Genomic DNA, 22,732 nt, shown 5'->3' on the forward strand with positions numbered 1-22,732 from the left:
TGGACAGTGGGGCATCAAATAAGGGGACAGTTTGAAATATTGTCTGTGAAAGCGTCTTTAACCAAAGCCCAATAACATGTATGTCATGCACCTTTTTAAAAGCTACATTTTAAATAACATTTTCCTTTTTGTTCTGTAATTTGTAATCAAAGCTTAAGATGTATCCATATCATTTTGATCAGCTTCCTAGTAATTAAAAGGTAACTTAATCCAAAAGAAAAATTTTGACACTTTTTTCCAGGAAAAAAATTTAAATATTAACACACATTTTTGTTATAGATCATAAATGAGCAATAGGATTTTGCATTATAAATATAGATTTCATTAGAAAACTCAGTACAGAATGGAAATAAAGTTTCAAGAAAGAGTGATGTAAAACGACTGATTTTACGTATGTTTTGGGGGTGCCTGGCTGGCTCAGTCAGTAAAGCTGGCAACTAACTCTTGATCTCAGGTTCATGAGTTCAAGCTCCATTTTGGGTGAAGAGCTTATATAAAAAAAATACATTTGAGGGGCACCTGGGTGGCTCAGTCGGTTAAGCTTCCAACTTCGGCCCAGGTCATGATCTCACGGTTCATGAGTTCAAGCCCCACCTCAGGCTCCGTGCTGACAGCTGGGAGCCTAAAGCCTGCATCCAGATTCTGTATGTCCTTCTGTCTCTTCCCCTCCCCTGTTCATGCTCTGTCTCTCTCTCTCTCTCAAAACTATATTTTTAAAAATTAAGAATATATATATGTATATTTGAATATGTCTTTGAATATGTCCGGTTTATAAACAGACACTGGTAAGTATCAAAGAGTAGCATTCAACTGGATATATTTAAATGGGTGATGTAAAAAGTTTCATGAAAGAATGCCAAAATTTTAACATGTCAGATATTACATTCTTTTTTTTTTTTAACTTTTTTAATGTTAATTTATCTTTGAGAGAGACAAAGACGGAGTGAGAGCGGGGAGGGGTAGAGAGAGAAGGAGACACAGACTCTGAGCTGTCAGCACAGGGCAGCTCCCAGCTCTGAGCTGTCAGCACAGAGCCCGACGTGGGCCTCGAACCCACGAACTGTGAAATCATGAGCTGAGCCAAAGTCGGACACTCAACCGACTGAGCCACCCAGGCACCCTAGATATTACATTCTTTATAATTCCTTAAGCTTATGACAAATTTCAAATGTTATCTTAAAACTGTACAAGATACATAATTTTTCTAAAACATGTTTATAGGACTCATAAGAAAAAAAATTAAAGAACACTGGTACAGGAGGCTAATAAGTATGCCATCTCATAATGAACAGTTCATTCCCCATCCAGTCGTTGGGTGGTACAGTAGAGAACAATGTGATAGGAGAGAAAATACCGAGGACTGTGAGAACAGAAATCCAGCTTTCTCACTCTTTTTGTTACTTACTGCAGTCAACCTTTGCAGTCCAGCTTTGTTTGCTCATCTGTAAAATGGCAGAACTAGACTATGGTTCATTTTAAACTGGGAGCTATTTCATTCTGTCACCAAATGCTCTACATTGGTTATATTCTTAGAGTTTGTCTTTCTCTTTTCTTTCCTGTTAATTTGAAGTTCTTTTCTAGAGGTAGCATACACAGTTGAGAACAGGAAGGAAAGCGTTAACTATTCTCTTCTTCCTCACCACTAAAGAGAATACAGTTCTCTAAGACTTATGAAATGAATAAATGGTCAAATAATCATTAAAACAGTCACACAGCCATTGTAGTCATTTCTGGGAGTGCATGAAGATTTTCTAAACCCTGTGGATTGGAAAACGACATACACAGAGCTGGCTTCCCTTCCCATCAGGCATTCTCAGCCTTGGGTCCATGATGGAACCCAAGGGGTTCAAAAACTTGCGTAAGAAAAAGGGAAAAAAATACATCTTTATTTTCATGAGCCTCTTAAATCTGTTTTCTTCGGTTACACATGTAAGCAGTACGCAGAGTAGTTATTAGCAGTTACTGTTTGTTACTTTGTCACCAACACAAGTATACCGTGCTAGCTCTGTTATTTAATGTTTATTTATTTTGAAAGAGCAAGAGCATGAGCAGGGGAAGGGCAGAGATAGAGAAGAAGAGAATCCCAAGCAAGTTCCACACGGTCAGTGCAGAGCCCCAGTGAGGCTCCATGTCACCAATGACGAGATGATGACCTGAGCCTAAATCAAGAGTGGGACGGTCGCTTAACCCACTGAGCCACCCAGGCGCCCCGGTTTTAATACTTTTGATAACTATATTTCAACATAGTTTTCTTTGTAATCCTATATATTTCATTTTATGCGTTTGAAAACGTTGCTGAAAAGTCCCTAAACTTCACCAGATTGCCAAAAGAGTCTTTGGCACAAACTAAAAGTCTAAGATTACTCAGGCGTGAATATAGACATAGATCATTAAAGAACCCGTAGTGCGGGCTGCAAGAAGCAATTGACAGCCACTGTGAACTTGAAAAAATGCAAATTGTTTCGATAATTGAGTGAACCTTAAAGAACAACCAGGAACTTCAATTTAAAGGGCCAAAAAGAATGTTGTTTAGAAATCTCGGAAGCCAAAGGTTAGCAATGATGATAGGAGCGGCCCGTTTCGGCCTCCTACGTTGTCACTGCCTAAGAGGCCAACTCAATGGCCAACAACCCACTTCCTGTTGACAGAGGCTCGGGTCTAATCCACCCTGTTCCTCCCAGTCTGGGCCGCGATCAAAGGGGTACACAAACCCTACACCACAGAATCAAAAAACTGTCCTTCAAAAATGTATACCGGGGCAAATCGCCGATATCCTACGACTCCAGGGGGTTTAGCGTTCGAGAGTCGGCTCCCTTTCCTCGGGGCAGCTGGGACTCCTGCAGCAGCAGACCGAAAACTTTCGTCCACAACTTGAAGTTAGGAAGGGTTTCCGCTACCCCAGGCCGGCGGCTCATTTCCTTCCCTGTCCCTCGGAGAGGGTTTCTCCCGGGACTCACAGACCCTTCCCTCGGAGCGCAGCCCTCTCCTAAAAAAAAAAAATCCCAAGTGCAGGTCTCTTTAAGACCCCAAGTCTAAGAGCCGAAATCTCCAGCACCGGAGCCAGACTCCGCCTCCTTCTCTGCGGCCCGGGCAACACTCGGGCCCAGGTCCTGAGAGCGGCGCCGTTGGGTTACGTAGCGGCACGTGATTGGCCGCCTCCCCCTGGCGGGCCGGGATTGGCCGGCGCCCGGCCCCGCCCCTCGCCCCAGCCCAGGCCCGCGGCCGCCCGGGTGTCCTCGCGCCGCTCGTCCACGCGCAGCCTGGCAGTTTGCCTCTTCCTCGTCCTGCAGCCTGCGTCCATGGCCACCGCAGCGGCCGAGGAGCCCTTCCCCTTCCACGGCCTCCTGCCCAAGAAAGAGACCGGGGCCGCCTCCTTCCTCTGTCGCTACCCAGAGTATGACGGGCGGGGGGTGCTCATCGCCGTCCTGGACACGGGGGTGGACCCCGGGGCTCCTGGCATGCAGGTGCGGCAGCCGCGGAGGGCGCGGGGGCGCGGGCGGCCGGCTGGCCGGCGGGCTGGCGGGGGACGTGGAGGGGACGCAGCCTCGCAGCGCGGCAGGCCGAAGCCCGCGCTGCGGCCGAGCGGGAGCCGGCACCGGGAGGAGGCATGGGGGCTCGGGCTGGGCCGTCAGCCCGGCCCAGACAAAAGCGGCGTGCCAGGCGCGGCTGGCCGGGGTGCCTGGGTCCGCCTTTCGCCCAGGAAGCCCCTTCCTGCCCAGGTGCTGCCAGGCCCGGGCTCCGGGGCCGCTTCCCGCCGCGCTGCCTTCCTCCGCAGGTCCCTAGTGTCTCGGGCACCGGCCCGTGCCTACTGTTTTTTAACGGGGATTTTACAATTTTTATTAGTTGTCGGGGGTGGGGGCGGGGAGGAAACAGAACAGTGGCGAACGACCTATCAGAACCTTTTTATTCCTGTCGTTCGGGGGATTTGGTTCTGGGGAGAATTGTTGGTCTTTAGCACCAAAGCCGGGTTTCGAGAAGATAACTCGGTCAACTTCCTCTGGTAGTTTCCTCTGGTAGTTTTATGTGTTCTATTTTTAAACCATCTTCTGCACTGTACTTGTTTAGGGTCATTGAAGCGCATGGCTTCGTCTTTGTTTTACATAAGAACCCAATTTAGTTTGTTTTTGGCCAACTCTTCAGGCTCTATTAAATTAGGCTTCTTTAATTTTTTTATCTCCAAATATAAGACAACATACTTTAATTACGATTTTTAAAAATTGCTTAATTTTGCCAGAAGCACCTTTGAAATCTTTAAAGTACTGTACCAAAAGGTAATTTTTTTAAAAATGTGTTTCTTGATTAAAAGTATTCTGTCTAAAGTCTTTGAAGTTTGGCTTCTGTAGATTTCGCCTTAGCATTTAATGAAATACAGTCATAAACAAAATATCACTGTTGAAGATCCATCTTTTAAAAATCTAATCTGGATGTAATCCTCTCCCTCTGGTCAACCCTTCATCTGTGTATCTTACTCTCCTTTCTTCACTATACTCTGAAGTTTAGTAATTCTCTCCCTCCCCCAAGTCCCCTCTGGCCTCTGGATCCTTTATTGCACTTTCCAATAATCGAGGAAGCATTTTGGAGGTTAAGATGTGGTGCTGGGGAGGGGGCGGGAAGGGGAACCAGTCTGACTGTACAGGATCCCTTTAGGAATCTTGCTTTCTCCTGTTAAGTCTTCAGCAGCACTCTGGAGTACAACACACCTTGGGCTTTTGGGACCAGGAAGCTTTGGTGAATCAGAATAGGGAGTCATACTGTTGGTAGCTCTAGTGATACAGTTGTTGCATTAATAACTCTGAAGCCTTGCAACAGTGACAGCTATCACCTCATTGAGGCTTGATTGCAGAGTGGTCATGGTTTCCATTCTGTCCTAGGGTATGTTTACTTTTTATAGGGATAAGTGGGAGGAGAACAGCTGGGGTAAGTGGTTCACTGGTTCTTTTGTCAGGATAATAAAAGGATCAGGAGAGTTTGGAGGAGTACTGTCTCAGTAAAAATGCTTTTGTAGAATTTCCCAGTCTGCTTATCACTTTGTTCCGTTACTCTCTGTAAAGTAACAGCAGTTCTCAACACAGTGTTGCTGTGGACATTGATTGAGAAGATTAATTACATGTGACTTTTTCAAATGCTCAAGCAGAGTATTAAGTAAACACTGATTTTTTTTTTTTTAAGCAAGTTTATTTAGGAGTTTAGGTTGGGATTTTAATCACCCACTGTGTGAATTATAAATACACACTAGATATTGGCATGTAATAACAAATGTTCAAGCAGTAAAATATTGAAATAAAATGAAAACGTAACTCTTGTCTTCCAACAACTTTAACTCTGAGATACTGACATAAATATGACCAGTTAAAGAAATTCAGTACAGTGGCTTGCACATGAGTGAATTTTCAAGGTTTTTTCCCCCTGTTTTTGCCAATTTATTTTGTAGTTCCGTGTATACATCATTAAGATGAGAAAGTGGATAGAAATAGGAAGGAAAGAAAAAAAGGAGTGGACATTTAGAATGCCAGGTGGGGTCTGCATGGAGGACCAGAGATACAAATAAACCCTTTGGAGATGGCAATGGGGTGTCATTCTTCAGTGACTGCTTTGGGCCCAGTGGTCTTTTGTGACAGCTGTCTGGGCTTGTGAAAAGCAGAGGGTGGGGGCACTTGGATGCTTCAGTCGGTTAAGCGTCTGACTCTTGGTTTCGGCTCAGGTCACGATGTCACAGTTCGTGGGATCGAGCCCCTCATGGGACTCTGCACTGACAGTGCAGAGCCTGCTTGGGATCCTCTCTCCCTCTCTGCCCCTCCCCTGCGCATTCTCTCTCACTCTCTCAAAATAAACTTCAAAAAAAAGTAGAGGGCAGACAGCATGAAAGGAGTAATAAGTGCATAAATGATTACATCTTTCCTCATCGAATATCCAGGCACCTGGCAGGTGCCCAAGGGTGAGTTAAAAGCCGTCCTCCTGCAGGCGTCACCAGGATTGATCAGGGGCCAGTGAGAGCTGGCTTTGAGGCCGAGATGGGACTTGCACTGACCTGGAAAGAATACACAGTGGCCAGTTGGTCTCCTGCCACCAGTCTTCTCTTGGCTCCACCCTTTACAATGCCAGATTATTTTCCTTAGAAAAAATAAGAAACTGCTTCTGTAACACCCTTGTGTAATACAAAACAAAGCACTTAATTTTGGCATTCTAGTTGCCTTTGCCTAAAAATTCCAGAATTTGAATTTTGTGTGGCGCTTCTCCGTGCAGCTTGACCTCCTCGTGGTGCTTTGCTTCTCACTGTTTGCCCTATGCTTCCATCCAGAACATTCCACCCTTTCCACTCACCCCGTGTTTCAGGCCTTTCCTCAACACATGAGTTAATCTGCCCGCAAGCCTTCCACCCTCACCTGTAACTTGCTTAATCCGTTAAGACCCACCTGGGTCTTGACCCTATTAGCTTTTGGGACCTCTACTGGCTGAATTAAGACCCCAGCATATATCTACACGTGTGTGCCCAGCATTGTGTTTGACCCAAGGCTTCAGGATGAATAAGGCCCATCCTTACCAACAGTTATTTGGGTGCTTTTTTTCTTTTTGCTTTCCTAGCAATGTGTTCATATCCCCCCTCCCCGCTCCCCTGTAGCGCTTAAAATGTTTCATTTTAGTATTTCTGTTTACGTAACCTTTTTTCCTGCATAAGTTAAAATTCTTTGACAGCATATGTCCAAATGCATTTTGTAGGAGACGTGCCTATCACATTATTTTTGTTGAATGAGAAAAAAAAAATGTGTGCACAACGTGCATAATTTCCTCATGGAGAAAAAAATGGCTTGGGGAAGGTTACAAGTGGTCCTGTAAAAATCTTTGTTTTTACATTTCCTGAAGTAATAAAGTAAATCATAGATACATAATTGGTTACAAATGTTGGATGCTATGCAGTTGGTTTTAATTTTTATTACCTTTCTCGCGGTTAGTCTTCCCTAATTCCCCCAAGCTGGGTTTTATATTCTTACATGCTTTCGTACACACTGTCCTTACCTTTTTTATTTATTGTCCTGTGTTGCAGTTATCTCTTTACTAATCTGTTTTCCAACTGGATTGTAAGCTTTCTGAAAGCGGAGCCTGTCTGATTCATTCATCATTACGTCCTCAGAATAAGTCATTTAATAGTACTTGCTTATGAAATATCTTCCCTTGCTTAAAAGAATATTTTCAAGTAAATGCTTCTACATTCATCTTGTTTTGTTCAGGATGATTTGCAACTCCCCTTTCCCGCTTTCTTCTGATCCTCGTGTTTAATGACGGGAGCTCCCAGCCCTCACCAGCTTCCTCACCATAATCAATTCAGTGGAGACACAAAGTGACTTAGAGTCTTGACGTGAGGGAAACCTTTGGGCAATTTCTGTTTTGTTTGTCCAGCATAGCCCCCTAGGCCTTTCTCAGTCCCCCACCCCAATGCACATGGCGTACTACCCTAGCTCTGCTCATAACATCCTCCTCCTCCCCCTGCAAAGATGAGGGAATTCATTCTGATGGTAGCAGTTCACTGTCCTACTTCTCCCAAAGCTCCATTGCAAAATCCTCAGCCGGTTTGCCTTTTTTAACACCTCTCCTCCCTAACCCCAAATTCCCTCTTGTGTCTTATTGTCTCCAGTGGTGTGGTTTCCTTTACCTAATGGAGAAAGAAGTACAGGGATAGAAAAGTGCATATGTAAGAAGTTGTAATGAAAGAGACAGACTAATAAGTAAAGCTGGTGGCAATAGTAGATGGTAAATAAGTCACCAAATCCCATTAGGTTTTCTTCCTTTGCTCACACACTGATAATGAGGTTTCTAATGAGAGGGATCTGTTGTCTGGCTTGTTAGTGATCTCTTGTGATTCTTGATCTCAAGTCACTGAAGTTGTTTGCTCGTTGAGAAGATAAAGATAGTTGATTGTGTTCCTAGTGCTATGGCTTAGCTTTCAAGTTACAGACTTATTTGGAATACATTTTGAAATCGATTATTTTCTTACGTGATTTAGCTAGTTTTAATTTTATAAGGGAGTATTTCCATTTTGTATTTTGGTTGATTTTCTTATATTTTCCTTCATTTATTTTATTTCCAAAGATGCTTAGCCAATCCCTTCAAAGCCAGTAGCGGATTTAATCAGTTAATTTTATCATGATCTTATCAGAATTTGGTTTGACTTCCAAAGTCATTTTTTTAAACTGATTTTGAGCCTCCTGAGTATATTAGTTATTTTGTTACTAGTATAGACAATTTCCAAGAAATAAGTATCCAGCTTAAAGTTTCCGTTAAAAAATTTAAAAAAGGCAGCTGTACCTGGGAGGCCTTTATGGCCCCAGGTGGTTCTATAGCAATGTAGTTGGAGGAAGATTTGGGGCCCGCCAAGAACCTCTTTGCTTCTGCCTCATAAAGAAAAACTTGTGCCTTTGTTTCCTCTACGTGGTAACTTTCCCTCTCCTCCCTTGGTAACCCTTACCTACAGGGCTTTGAGGACACTACAGTGGGAGAAGTGCCTGGAAAGACACACAGAGGGACACTTAGCTTGATCTTAAAGAGTGTGAATGTGAATTCTCTGGGTGGAAAGGAGTTGGAAGACCTTGTGCTTCTCTGATGCTCTTGGCATTTTTTTTGCGTTCCCTTTTTTCTCCGCCCCCCTCCTTGAGGATAGGCAGGGGGTTGTCTTTTTTTTTTTAATTTTTTTTTTAACATTTATTTATTTTTGAGACAGAGAGAGACAGAGCATGAGTGGGGGAGGGGCAGAGAGAGGGAGACACAGAATCTAAAACAGGTTCCAGGCTCTGAGCTGTCAGCCCAGAGCCCAATGCGGGGCTCGAACTCACGGACCGCGAGATCATGACCTGAGCTGAAGTCGGCCGCTTAACCGACTGAGCCACCCAGGCGCCCCGGGGGATTGTCTTTTTCCGGTCGTCTTTGTGTCTCCCGGCCTGACGATTCCCTGCTGGTAACTCAGTACCTCTATCTTGAATGCTACAGATTCCCTTTGCAAAGCAAGCCAAGAAGTGATTTTTCCAACAAAAGCAGTGTGGAAATACAGGACTGCTGTCACCTGTAGTAGTCTGCATGGCCCCAAAGAAAATTTGTGAACTGGCCAAGAAACCAGGCCTTAGAAAAATCAGTCTTAATGCTGAGCAGTTTGTGTCAGATCATTCAGTAATTAAATCTGTATTGAGCACCAACCAGGCACTGCTAGGTTTGGGAGAATTTGGTGAATAAAATAGACCTAGTCCTTGCCCTTAGGGAACTTACTTTCTAATAGTGGAAATAGATGAGGAATCAGCTAACTGTAGAATTACAAATTCTGTGAGGGAAACAAGGCCCAGTGAGGAGGAATAAGGCTCAGGTTTAGGGTGGTGACTGCCCACAGAAGAGGTCATCACGGAGGCCTTCTGAAGAGGTGACATTTTAGTAGAAGGCCGAAAGATGAGATGGGGATTTCTATGGAACAGCTGAAGGGACAGACAGAGGATCCCAAGCGGAAGGACTGTGTGCACAGAGTCGTGGGACAGGGAAAGGTTGGCACGTGGCAGGAACTGAGAGGAGGCCAGTGCGGTTACAGTGGTCCAGGGCTACGGTGGAACGGGTCGCTCAGAGGCTTTTGTGCTGAGTGCGGGAGCTCCATGGCAGGGGGCCGCATGGGAGCTGGCGGCTGCCATTGCACAGCTTGTCCTCTTGCTTCTGGTGCAGGCCACGAACGCACCCTGGAGACCTGCACAGAGCATCAGTGTCAGGAAGGCAAGAGGTGGTGGTGGGGAGAGGGTTGGGATAGCGGTGGCGAAAATCCAGAGAAGATGGACTCGAACTGTATTTTAGAGGTGGAATGAAGATGACTTCCTGACAGATTTGATGTGGGCAGCAAACCAGAGAAAGGAATCCGAGAAGGACGTTGAACTCTCTGGTTTGAGCAACTGGGTATGTGCGGATTCCTGAGATGGCAGAGCCTGGAGGGAAGGAAGTTCGAATGTTAAGTTTGAACTTTGGACTTAACGAAGTTTGAGTGCCGGTGGGCATCCTGTAATGAAATGTCATTACATGTTTTCCCCTGAAGGTTTGTGCTTGTCGGGCCCAGAGCTTACCTTCTTCAGATCTTTTCTCAGATGTTACCTTCTCAGTGAGATCTTTCTTAACCAACCTAGTTACTGAAAACCCCACGCTACCTCCTCCTTCTCCTTAATTTTTCTCCATAATAATTATCACCATCTGGCGTTAGGTATCTGACATGTTAATTGAGTAGAACAGAAGATCTGTGAGACCAGGGACTTCTAGGTATTGATCATTACTGTGTGTGTGTCCCCAACACCTAAACGAGTGGCCTGTGGTAAATGCTTAGTAAGTATTTATTAACTGTGTAAAATCACTTGAAGGATTCTTTGTTTTTCATGAGTAATTTTTTTGTAAGTATCTCTCCAGCTTTTGGCTTAAAACAACTCAATTTTCTTTTTTAAATGAATGCAGATTTTATAGGGTATTTTATGTATGTGTACATGTGTGCACACATATATGGGGGTTGGCATTGCTTTTTATAATGATTAAGAAACTAAATCTATAATTCATATTTCAATTATCCCTTCATTTTCAGGTCACAACTGATGGAAAACCAAAAATCATCGATATCATTGATACAACAGGAAGTGGTGATGTGAATACTGCTACAGTAGTAGAGCCCAAAGATGGTGAGATTATTGGTCTTTCAGGAAGAGTGCTCAAGGTTAGAGCTTTAATCTTTTAATTGAATTTTTCTTTCCTTTTTTTGTACTGTTGCCTCAAAGCATTTAGTGTTTTTAGCTTATGTTTACTGGTAGGTTACTAGTTACCTGTTGCTGTTTAACAGATTACCCCCAAAACTTCATGCTTTAAAACAACAAACATTTATCATCTCACAATTTCTGCGTGTCAGTAATCTGGGTTTGACTTAGCTGGGTGCCGCTTGTTTAAGATCTCTCCTGAGCTTGGCCAGGGCTGCAGTTTCATCTGAAGGCTCAGCCTGAGTGGGGAAGGGGAGTCTGTTGCAAGCTCACTCAAGTGGTTATTGGCAGGCTTAGGGTCCTCTCCACAGGGCTGCTATACGCCATGTAGCTGTCTTCCCCCTGGGTGAGTAGTCCAGGAGAGTACCCAAGATGGAGGCCATGGTCTTTTTACATATTAATCTTGGGATTCACATTCCATTGCTTCTGCCATTTTGTTTTCATTGGAAATGAGCCATGAAACCCAGCACACACTTAAAGGGGAAGGGAATTTCACGAGAGCATGAGGACCAGGGGTCATCTTAGAAGAAGTCATTTGTTTTGTTGTGTGACAGTGGGCTTAGAATTAGGATATATTTTTCATTGTGGTTGCCAAATTCTAAAAATTTTTAAGTTTTGGATAGAAAGATGGGAAAAGTGACCAGGTTATAGTTTTGCCTTGTTTCCTGTTCCTTCTGAGAACTTGAACAGGAAATATTTATGATTTAATCATTGTGGACTTAAGTGACTGGCTTTGTGTTAACTCTATGTGCTTGGTAGAAAGGTGAGCTAACATGAAAAATGATTAGATTGCTAACATAAAGCAATTCATGAGATGTTAGCTAATGAGCTTATAGATGTCAAGAATTTGATTGTGGTTTGGTATTTTAAACCAATAAGCAGAATTAGTTTGGAAAATGAATTTGTGCTTATTTATATGTTTAAAGAGCTGTATTTAACTCTGGCCATCTTTTACCGTCTCTCTGAATTATGTTTAGGCATCCTCTTCTGGATAAGGTTGTTGTGCTATGTAGTGAGTTAACACAAATTCAGCTGCTTAAAGCTACATACATTCCTGCATTTATTATTTTACTGTTTCCACGGGTCAGCACTGCTTTCTGTGGTTCTCTGGTCAGTGTCTCACAAGACTATACTCAGGTATTGGTTGGAACTGTGGTTTCATCTGAGGCCAGGATCCTCTTCCAACTTCATTCTTCTTGTTGGAAGAATATATTTTTCTTGCAGCTATTGGAGCTCACCACAGTTTGCTTCTTCCAGGCCAGCAGGAGAATCTCTCTGACCATTGGGATGGCCCCTGTCTCTGTTTTAAGGAGCCTACCTGATTAGGTAGGCTCACCAGGGCAGTCTCCTTTTTTATTAAATCAGTCACCTGATTACAGACCTTAATTGTATCTGCACAATGCCTTCACCTTTGCTATATTACTTACCATAATACAGTCACAGGAGTGCTAGTCACAGGCCCTGCCTTTACCAAGGGGAGAGGACTATACAAGGGCATGGGTCTTCTTGAGAATCTGCTACCATAGGCACACAGCAGGCATTAACATCCAGGACTGAATTGCTTGTATGACCCCAAAAGTCATATGTTGAAGCCCTGACACCCAATTTGATAGTATTTGGAGATGGTGTTAGGGGTAGATGAGCTCATGGGAGCGAGCCCCTCATGACAGGATTAGTCTGTTCGTTCGTTCTCTCTCTCTCTCTCTCTCTCTCCCTCCCTCCCTCCCTCCCTCCCTCCCGTGTGAGAATACAGTGAGAAGGCTGTGCCTGCAAGTTAGGAAGAGTCTCCCCAGAACCTGACCATGCTGGCGCTCTAATCCCATGCCCCCAGCCTTCAGAACTAAGAAAATAAATTTCTGGTGTTTGAGCTACCCAGTATTCTATGGTATTTTCTTATGGTGCCTGAGGTAAGACACCATCTGCCGAAAGAAAGAAAGAAAGAAAGGAGGGAGGGAGGGAGGGAGGGAGGGAAGGAAGGAAGGAAGATTGTAAACTAGAGGGAAAGGAATTTCTGCACATCTGCATTATTCTGAGGTTTTGCCTGCCTTCCCCAAGTCTGTGTTGTTATTTAGACTATATTTCAGAGAAGACACATTGGGATTCCTGTGAGTTACATTCTTTGGGAAATTAGGGAATGCTTCTAGTAGGTTCCAAAGATTTAGAATCCTGTAAAGTTTTGTCCTCAATTGTTGTTGTTGTTTTATAAGTTTATTTTATGAGAGAGAGAGAGCGAGAGAGCGAGCCGGGGAGGGGCAGAGAGAGAGAATCCCAAGCAGGCTCCACACATTGTGGAGCCCGACATGGGGCTCGAACCCATGAACTGTGAGATCATGACCTGAGCTGAATTCAAGAGTCGGACACTTAACCGACTGAGCCACCCAGGCACCCACTCAGTTGTTTATTTTAAATAACTGTAATAGCCCATACTTTAAACCACATGGACTGATAATACCACTCGTGCTCAAAGGCAGAAGTGGATGTACCATGTATATGGCAGGAAATAAGATCAGAAAATCGACAGATTACTACTTAAATCTTTTCCCAACCTGATGACCTACTTCTTTAGCTCTACTGTTAAGTATTCTCTGCCCATCAATATAGCAGGAGGTTTTAACTTAATTTTTTTTGTATTCAGTGTGTCTTCAGAATTTAAAAGGACAAATGCTTGTCCACAGCTTCTAACAGGAGAAGCGGAGTGCGGTGCCCTGCGTCTCCCCTTTCACCACCAATTCCCACTCTCCGAGAGGGAAGTCTTTGATGTTACATTTTCTTCAGGGTTTTAAGTAACATACCCTTCTTAATTCTTGAATTTTTATCTGTGGAATTAGCAGTGTGGAAGAAGAGAGTTCACTTTCCAGGTCGTTCGTTTCTGAGAAGTTTCCTGGTATTGTCTCTGGGGTTCTTCCTTCCACTGTTTTTGCTGTTCTTTTATCTGGAATCCTGATGATTGGACATTGGACCTCTTGAATTGATCTTCCAGTTTTCTTATGTTTTTCCACCCTCATTGCTTGTGTTTGTTTTTTTCCTTCCTGAGAGATTTCTGAGATTTCTTAGTATTCTTTGCTAAGTCTCACATTGAATATTGTTAATTTTTGCCTATTATTTTTAAATGCAAGTCTGTTCATGTTCACTCAGAGCATATCTTCGTGTCAGGTATACAACATTTTATGTGGGAATATTGTCTAAATTTTTTTTCTAGTTTCTTCATCCTCTCTTTACTCACCTTCCTCTTCCTCCCATTCTCCTTTCCCCTTTCTCTTCCTTTTTCTTCACCCCTCCTGTTCCCTCCTCCCTCTTCCCTTTCTCTTCCTCCTCTTCTCCTGCTCTCTCTACCTCTCCCCCTTCCTTGTGCTCTACTTTCTACCTGAGAGCTTTCCCCCAGCTGTCTAGCTACCCTGGCTGTCTCTTGGTTAACAAGGCACCTAAAGGGGACAAAGGTGCTCTCTGCCTTTGCAGGGCCTTGGGGTGTGGGTCTCAGTGATGCTATTGTGACAGACTCCAAAGTGGCAGTATATGGCATACTTTTTCCCATTAAGATATGCTCATTTACCTCCAAGAGGACTTGGCCAGTTCGGCCTGGGGTTTGGGGGAGAGGGAGAGAAGCCTCTCAAGGGCTCATGCCTGGAAAGGTGCCTGGAGAGATCTCTTGCAGACTCTTAAGAATGTCTCACCTCTCCGCTCTGCTGTGTGAATCCCTCAAGAAAGCTGACATTTCCATGTCTCTCTGGTTCAACGTCCAGTTGACTGGCTGGTCAGTTTTGGGCAGCACATGGGATGTGCAGCAGGTGTCTGATTGTTCCTTATACAGGCTTTCCACCAGTCTTCTTGGTGTTAGCTCTTTATCTGAACACAGAACATACCCACATACACGTTCAGCTTGTTTTCTTTCAAGGAAATGCAGGTGTTCAGATACTTTGCAGTGGGCATCAGAAAGAATAGTCGCTGGTATTCTGGCTAGCTCGGATCTCTCAGAGCTCTTTAGCACACAGTTCTTAGCAACATAGCGAAGTGTTCAGGTTTCTTTGACTTGACCATGCCTTAAGATGAATTAAATAGCTGTATTTCAGCTTCTTTGAAATCGCCCATAAACTGTTGACAGTTAATGTCTTGCTTTCCCTGTTTGAGATGAACTACTGGTTAAGTGCTTTGAACATTCCAATAATCTCTTTCTCTAAGGAGGCCATTCCTAGGCCTTCTTGAGAAACTAGTGGTCAGTTACTTTGGAAAGTGACACTCCTATGAGCAAGTAGAGGCAAAAAAGTGAACAGAAGCTTAAAATCTTTTATGATGAAATGTACAGGCATAAAGGAAAGTGCATAAAACACATACGTACAGCTTGATGAATACTGAAGTGGATGCCACTTTATCTGCTACCCAGATGGGACAAAGAATATGACCACACCTCAGAAGCTTCCTGCATTCTCCCAGATCACAACCTACTTGGACTTTTGTGATGATCATTTCTGTGCTTTGCTTTATAGTTTTACCACCTCTGTGTGGATACGTGAAATATATTGTTGGTTTTGCCTGTTTGTGGACTTTATATGAATGACCTCATTTGTGTATCATTTTATATCAGTTGTTTGCAAGATTCTTGCCACTCAAGCCAGGATGTTGTATGTAGTAACGAGTTGTTTAATTTCATTGCTGTTCAAGATACCGAGGTTTGTATATACCAGTTCTGTCCACTCCACTGAGGATGAGCTGTTGTTTCCAGTTTAGGAGTCACTAACAGCTCTTCAGAGAACATTCACGTGTATGTATCTTTTGCACATGTGTGTAGATAACCTCCAGGATGCATACCTAGAATTGCTGAGTCTTAGAGATACAACTTAACTAGGTGATGTCAAACAGATTTTCCAAGTATTTGCACTAACCTGCATTTCTACTAGCAGTGTGCAAGAAATTTGATAGCTAAACTGGTAACAGTTGGTATTTTTAGGCTAAAATCTTTGCAAATATGTGGGGAATCTAGGTGTATCATGTTGTGGTTTTAATTCATATTCTCTAATTACTAATAAGATTGAACTCCTTTTTATATATTGATTAGACATGAGGATTTCCTCTCTTGGAAAGTACGTGTTCGAGTCCATTTGCCCTCTCTCCCCCAGTGAGTTGTCGTGTTTCTTACTAATTTGCAGAATTTCATATGTATTCTGAGAATCTGTCCTGTGATGGACTGTGGGTCAGGTGTCTTCTCCCATTCTGTATGTCTGTGTTCACTTTCTGGGCGGTGTCCTTTGAGAGCTAGAAGCCGTTAAATTTAATGTATTTGGATATTAGTCTTTGCCTTTTTGATTAGGGTTTTTCATGTCTTAATGACCTTTGCATGTCCTTCCTGACCCCAAGATCAAGAAGGTATTCTCCTCTACTATTTTCTAAAAACTTTTGCCATGTTTCTTTTCCTATTCTAGAATTCAGCTGGTATTGATTTTAGGCTGTATCTGTTTTTCCATCTGAAGACCAGTTGCTATAATCTCCCCACAAATTTTCAGTGTTGCCTTTTACTTTGCAACCTTCACAGTGGGGTGATACAGCTTCAAAGTCTCACTTCCAATTCTCTGTGTCCTTTGGATGTTTTTTTCCTCATTTTCCTTATTCTAACTTTAGTAGCCATTTGGAAGGGAGCATAGTGCTTTTTAAAATTTACCACATTTAACTTGAAGTCAGTCTTTAAATCATCAATATTTATTCTTTTATATATATATATATATATATATATATATATATATATATATATATGTAAAAAAGCCCAGGCCTAGTGAATCACTTGGCCAAATGTGGCACCATATTTAGATGCAGTGATAGCTGGCAAGACCATGAGGCTGACAAAGGCTGACAGAGTTTGAAGTTAAAAAAAAAAAAAAAAATGGGACATTAACACTTATGATGACATTTGGCTTGTTAAGGAAATGTTCAATTCATTAGGCATCCCCTTAAAAGAGTCAGGGAAAAGAGGTGTAATTAGTAATCAAAGAGATTCTGTTTCTCTTATGAAAATGATCTTATTCCATTGCAGTGTTAACCTTAAAATAAAACTGCCAGTTGTTTACCAGCAAAAGTGGGTTTATTCCAGAATAGCAGAGAACTGCAATCCAGAATGAGCAGCCTTTGGCAAAATCGTAGACAAGTCCCCAGAACAAAGGAGAGGACTGCTATTTCATATAGAGGAAAGAGGCGAAGGCAGGAGGCCTGGTGGACACGAAGCGCCCCTTGCAGTAAACTGCCTCCTGCCTGGATGGGAAAGTCTGTGCACCCGCGAGGTCCCCCTCCATGAGTGGTAGTGCATGAGAGCACCCCCTGCTGGCCGCCTGACTCCATGCGAGCAGGTCTCTAGTTCAACAGTAGTTACCATGTAATAAAACCATTTTAAAGAAACCACTTAAGTGGTCAAAATATAAAGCTTGGATTCTTAAAAGAGACCAAAAATAAGTTCATGTGTATAAAATACTCAAATAGGCAAAATGACATACTCCATAATTGCTTCATAGGATAAAGTTAGCTTTACTCAAATTTGGTTAACTCTAGATAGCAGAACTGTGATTATAACATTTATGATTTTTGTAGTTGAATTTTTAATAAATAACCAGTCTGCCTTTACTGTGAGGAAAATACATAGTAGTGATTTGAAAAGTATCTGGTTGTGTGGACACTGCAGATTTTGGTCTCATTTATGATTAAATATAAATTATGTCTATTATTTTTATTGCGTTACATATATTGTAAGTAATTGTGGTTAAATACGTGTTCGCACCTGTTTATCTTGCTGTTATTCCAGTCAGTCACTCCGTTTAATCCTTCGGCATTTCACGGCCTTTTATAATCTCCTTGTGCGAGAAGTTGCCACTAGCCTAGGGTTACAAGACCTGTGTAGTGGGACACCTGTGATGAAATAGTGTTTGAATTTGCCAGCGAGGGATTACTTTTTTTGTTGTTGCAACACTGTATTGTTGTGATGTCAAGGGCTGCTGCAGGAACATTAAGAGTTAAGAATTCCTGTTCTCTAAAAGAGATTGGTAAATTGTGAAAGAAAAGCACCAGTTTATATGCCATCATATACTCCAGACATCCATTCGATTCAGAAATGTTTACTGACATATGCGGGCTTTTAAAAAGTCGATCTTTGAAGTGCTGTGAATGGTGGGTTTTTTCCTCTATTCAGTCGTGAGAAAATTTCATCCAAAAGTTTCTTTCCTGGGGACTAACTTGATGAGGGACCAGGGGTGAGCCAGTTACAGATAACTACCCGAGTGAGAACTCATGAGTCAGCCAACTCTGGGTGGTTGATAGTTCAACCTCGTGTTTTATACACATTTGAAAGCTGTTTTTGATGACCGGGGGTCCTGTGATTACAAAGAGAGTGAACATTCCACATGTTCTTGATTGACATTTGAAGTTAGTTGGTGTTCAGTGTATTTGTGCAAATCATAAGGTGGAGATTATTAATTTTTTTCCTTTTACACACCAGGAAGTAGGAACCTGTGGGTCCACTCTGGTTAGTGGTAGAGTTTGGATTCACAGCCAGGTTTATCTTTACACTGGATGTTTTGGTCTCCATGATAGAGCTAGATTCTAGCTTTCTTTTCAGCCTTCCTGTGGTTTGGGCAAGCAGTGTGATTTCTTTTTGTTTCTTTGCTTTTTCCATTTGTACACTGGGCATGCTGTTTACATCATTCTGTTAATTAGAGGCTTTAAGTGTTATTTTTAAATACTTTGAGATATTTAGAAAGACTATTATAAGATGTTCTATATAATTAATGTAATCTTATATAACTTTTTTCTTAAAGAGCTCATTTTAAGTATCTAGGCATTATCCCTGTTGATTGTAGAGAATGCAGTTCTTAACAGGAAATCTAAGCATGGAGAGGGTCTGTTAACTGCTCTTCTTTGCCCCTAGTTGGGCAGTAAGTAGGTCTGAGAAGGGAGGGAGAGGTGAGGTTTCCTTGATGCTTGAGAACTAAAGATTGTAGCAGTTTAATAAGGTAGCTTATGTTGAAAGCACTTTATAGACCATGAAACATTGTGATTCAAAGGTATCTTGGGGCGCCTGGGTGGCTCAGTGGGTTAGGTGCCCAACTCTTGATTTCAGGTCAGGTCATGATCTCACAGTGGTGGGATTGAGCCCTGTGTGGAGCTCTGGTCTGAGCATGGAGCCTGCTTAGGATTCTCTCTCTCTTCCTCTGCCCCTCTTCCTTGCCCCTGCTTTCTCTCTAGAAAGAAAAAGAAAGATACCCTGAGTGAAACATACTACTTATGAATGAGAAAAACTCCAGAGAGATATTAAGTGGCATCTTAGAATATGAGAAATATTGCTCTAATACACAACCTTGCTTATCCAAGTTGAGCCATTAGGATAGAAGTGAAATAACCTTTCTCTCCAGTAGTAAATCATTGGAATTGGGAAGCATTTAGTGAGTCAACAATTTGCTCTTTTTCTATAGATTCCTGTGAGCTGGATAAATCCCTCAGGCAAATATCATATTGGCATTAAAAATGGCTATGACTTCTATCCAAAGGCGCTCAAGGAAAGGATACAGGTAATGTCCAGTCTAGAATCAATGACTTCTTCCTCAAATTTTTTTCCTACTGAAGAAAAAAATTTTTCATAAGATCCTGTTAACTCTTAATTATTGTGGAGACCGGGAGCCTTTCAGACAATGACTGCTTAAAGGTTCTGGTCAGTGGAATGTTACCCATTTAAAGTCACCATTCTTAATCTTGGATACATGGCTAAGTTTAGAGAATGTTGTGAATACATTGAAATTCAAGTTTTTGTATATTTGTGTTTTTCTGGGAGTTCAAATATAGCTTTCATTGGAGTTTTGAAGGACTTTTTTTTTTTTTTTTTTTTTTTTTTAAATCTCCAAAAGGCTAAAGACTGTTTAAAGTTGATTTAAAGCCCTGGCCGACTTATTTATTCCTGGTCCTGTAGCTTCTATGATAATTTGTCCCATTTTTCTTAACCGTTTAACTAGGCTTCTTGATCCCAGTTAGTCATCATTCAGTACTAAGAAAAAAAGGGTTGCTCAGACCAAAGCAGCTAAAGCGTGGAAAACACAAGTCTGTCATTAGAGAAATAAGAATTGCAAATTGAAGAAGGAGGAGTCTGCTTTAAAACGGAGCTACTGAGTAAATCTTTCTGTGATGATGGAAGTGTTCAGCATCTGTCCATCATGGCAGCCACTGGCCACAAGTAGCTGTCGAGAACTTGAAATGTGACTAGTAGGAAAATTTAATTTTATGTAATATTTTAAAATTTAAATCTAAGTAGCAACACATGGCTCCCATATTTGCCAGTACCACTTTATTAGATTGCTATAATACTGGTAGCTGATACAGGTGCAGAGTTGCAACTGCAAAAGAAGATGTGATCCTTGAAAATGAGCCTGATGGGTAAGACCTATGGAACGTTTCATCTCATCATAGCATTGTAATTTGCTTCTCCAGGGGGTCTGTGAACCATAAGAACTACTCAGCATGTTGCATATATAACCTTTACATATTTGATTCTCATCGTTCTGCAAAAAATAAAGTTACAAAAAATGCATATAACTTACTGGATACTAATTTATTTTAAAATTTCAGGCTGAAATACACATAACGGTATTATGCACTATCTTAAATTTAATCAGTTGTATCAATAAGATGCAAATTAACATGCAGATATAGAGTAAGTTAATTTCAACCCCCTCCTTAGCTCAGTGGAGTTGATTGTTTTACTGGAAAGGATTTTTTTTTTTTAACTAGCAGACCTCCACTGGGTGGCACTATGGGTTAAAGACAGCAGAGATGAAGGTGAGACCAATTTCAGTAACAAAGAACCCTGTCAAATCCAAGACAGGAAAAAAACAAGCCAGGAAGGGAGGAAGTCTAGGAAGCCTGCATGTCCCTCTTGCGGCCAGTCTTACTCTTGTGCTCCGCCTGCATGGCTTAAAGCAGTCCTCAGTTCCCTAAGGGCCAGCGTGTAGTATTTGCTTTTATTGTAAATGCCTGGGAATTCGGTTTTTTTACCTGACATGCTGTTATTAATCCTTGGATGGGCTGAAATTGGGACATACGATGTTATCAAAATACATTTGGTTGTGCCGTGGTAAATGTGTTCTCTTAAAACCCACGTGTAGTGAATAGTTTTAGTAATTGACCCATTGCTTTATCAACTTGATGCTAAATGATTTTTTTAGCCTCTGTGTGAAAATTGTGTACCATCACAACTGATAACAATTAGGTCCATATATAAATGACTGGCTAGGTTTACCTGGATATTTGTCAACCTCGTTGTAAGGTAACTTTTCTGTCTTGCAGAAAGAACGGAAGGAAAAAATCTGGGATCCTGTTCACAGGGTGGCCCTTGCAGAAGCCTGTAGAAAACAAGAAGAATTTGATGTTGCCAACAATTGCCCTTCTCAAGTTGGTGCCAGTGGCTTTTATTTACACGTTACCACAGAACCATAGTTCAGTTCTCAGAGAATCGGCAGACTTTTTTCCACAAGTTTTAAATTGTTTAATTTTAGTAATTTTTCTTTTATTCTTAAATCAATTTACACATTTATTTTTCACAACTTCTCATGAATTACCACAAATTGAACACTCCCTTCCATACCTCTTCCTAATCATTACTCCCTTCCTCCTCCAAAAGCAACCACCATTGCCTGTTTTAAATTTGCAGAATGGAATCATACAGTGTGTCCTTTTACACGTCACTACTTTCAGTCAGTGTTATGTTTGTGACATTCATCCATGTGTGAGTGTGGAAGGAGTTTGTTCACTTCTCTTGCTTATGATGGATGCACCACAATTCATGCGTGCATTCTGCAGATCAATACTTTGTTTTCAGTTCTTGGCTCTTGTGGAAGATGCTGTTTTGAACATTCTCGCGTGCATGTCTTTGGTGGGTCGTAGAGGGGTAGTAGCCGCATGCATGTCTTTGGTGGGTCGTAAAGGGGTAGTTCCAGTTCATATTCCCGCAAGAAGGGTATGAGAGCTCTCATTATTTCACATCGTTAAATAGCTGTTACATTTCTTTTAATCAGTTAATAAAATAAAGATAATGTCTTGGTTTATAAGGAAAACAATACGTGCTAGTTGCAGAAACTTTTGGATAACACGGGTGTGTAAAGTAATAAGCAAGAGCTTCCAAAGTGCCACTCCTCAGGGGTGATACCAACAACCTGATGTTTATCCTTCTGAATCTTTCTTTTAATGCATACATGTACCTTTTCTTAATCAAAAGTGGAATGGTATTGGTGGTTGTCAGCCCTGGCTGCAGATTAGAATCACATGAAGAGCTTTGTGCCCTAGAGAGGAATTAAAGCCTTGGAGGAAGGCTGACATTTTTTAAAGCTCCCTGGAGCTTTAATTAATGTGCAGTTAGGGGCGAGGACAACTGGCCTCAATAGATCTACGTACACATTTAACTTGCATTTACTTAATCTGTGTACAGCATCCCCTTTAATTGGGTAATTCACCCTCTTTAGCTGCAGTATTTTCTGTTAGGTCACTGTTTGTCCTTCAGCCTCTTACTAGTCACATTAAGTGTTGTACTTCAGGCAGTATGCATATCAAGTCAACTTTATAAAAGGAGGGATCTAGATTTAATTATCCATTTGATTTTGTTTACCAACAATGTCTGTATAATTGTTTTTTTTTCCTTTAAGGAGGAGTAAATGTTGAATATATTGAATAACTAAAAATGAAGCGTAACCAGATTTTTGGAACATATGGAAATTACATTTTAATTCAGTAGGACTGTTCAGGTGAATGTAGAGCAGTCTAATGTAGTACGTAGTTTAAACAAAAATAGTTGGCGTGTGACAGTTCTCATGGTGATGGATCAGAATGGTTAAATAGCTTATCTGTACAAGGTCAGGAATATAGTATGTGTTTAGCATGTTCTAAAAGACAGAAGGTAATTTGTGGTTTCTCTTATTTATTTGGATTCTTAAACAGATTTCAATGGAAACAATCCTGATTCAAAAAAAAATCTA

The 22,732-nt window shown here is 41.8% G+C and overlaps 1 protein-coding gene across 9 annotated transcripts in view; it reads left to right on the forward strand.

The window, feature by feature from the left end:
* The first annotated feature begins 3,216 nt into the window (after nt 1-3,216).
* TPP2 (tripeptidyl peptidase 2) overlaps nt 3,217-22,732 on the forward strand; it is a 68,086-nt gene continuing 48,570 nt past the window's right edge. For 5 of the 9 annotated variants that reach the window (XM_023252982.2, XM_023252997.2, XM_023252986.2 and 2 more), the window contains exons 1-4: nt 3,218-3,464; nt 10,583-10,711; nt 19,190-19,285; nt 21,051-21,155. In XM_023252982.2, the coding sequence (XP_023108750.1) occupies nt 3,300-3,464; nt 10,583-10,711; nt 19,190-19,285; nt 21,051-21,155 (495 nt within the window). In that variant the 5' untranslated portion in view covers nt 3,218-3,299. Of the gene's footprint in view, nt 3,465-10,582; nt 10,712-19,189; nt 19,286-21,050; nt 21,156-21,179; nt 22,502-22,732 lie in introns of those variants that run through there. The other 4 variants (XM_023252993.2, XM_045055656.1, XM_023253002.2 and 1 more) reach the window with 3 other exon arrangements.

This window comes from Felis catus, chromosome A1 (genome assembly GCF_018350175.1).
Source record: "Felis catus isolate Fca126 chromosome A1, F.catus_Fca126_mat1.0, whole genome shotgun sequence".
In the NCBI taxonomy this organism is placed as follows: domain Eukaryota; kingdom Metazoa; phylum Chordata; class Mammalia; order Carnivora; family Felidae; genus Felis; species Felis catus.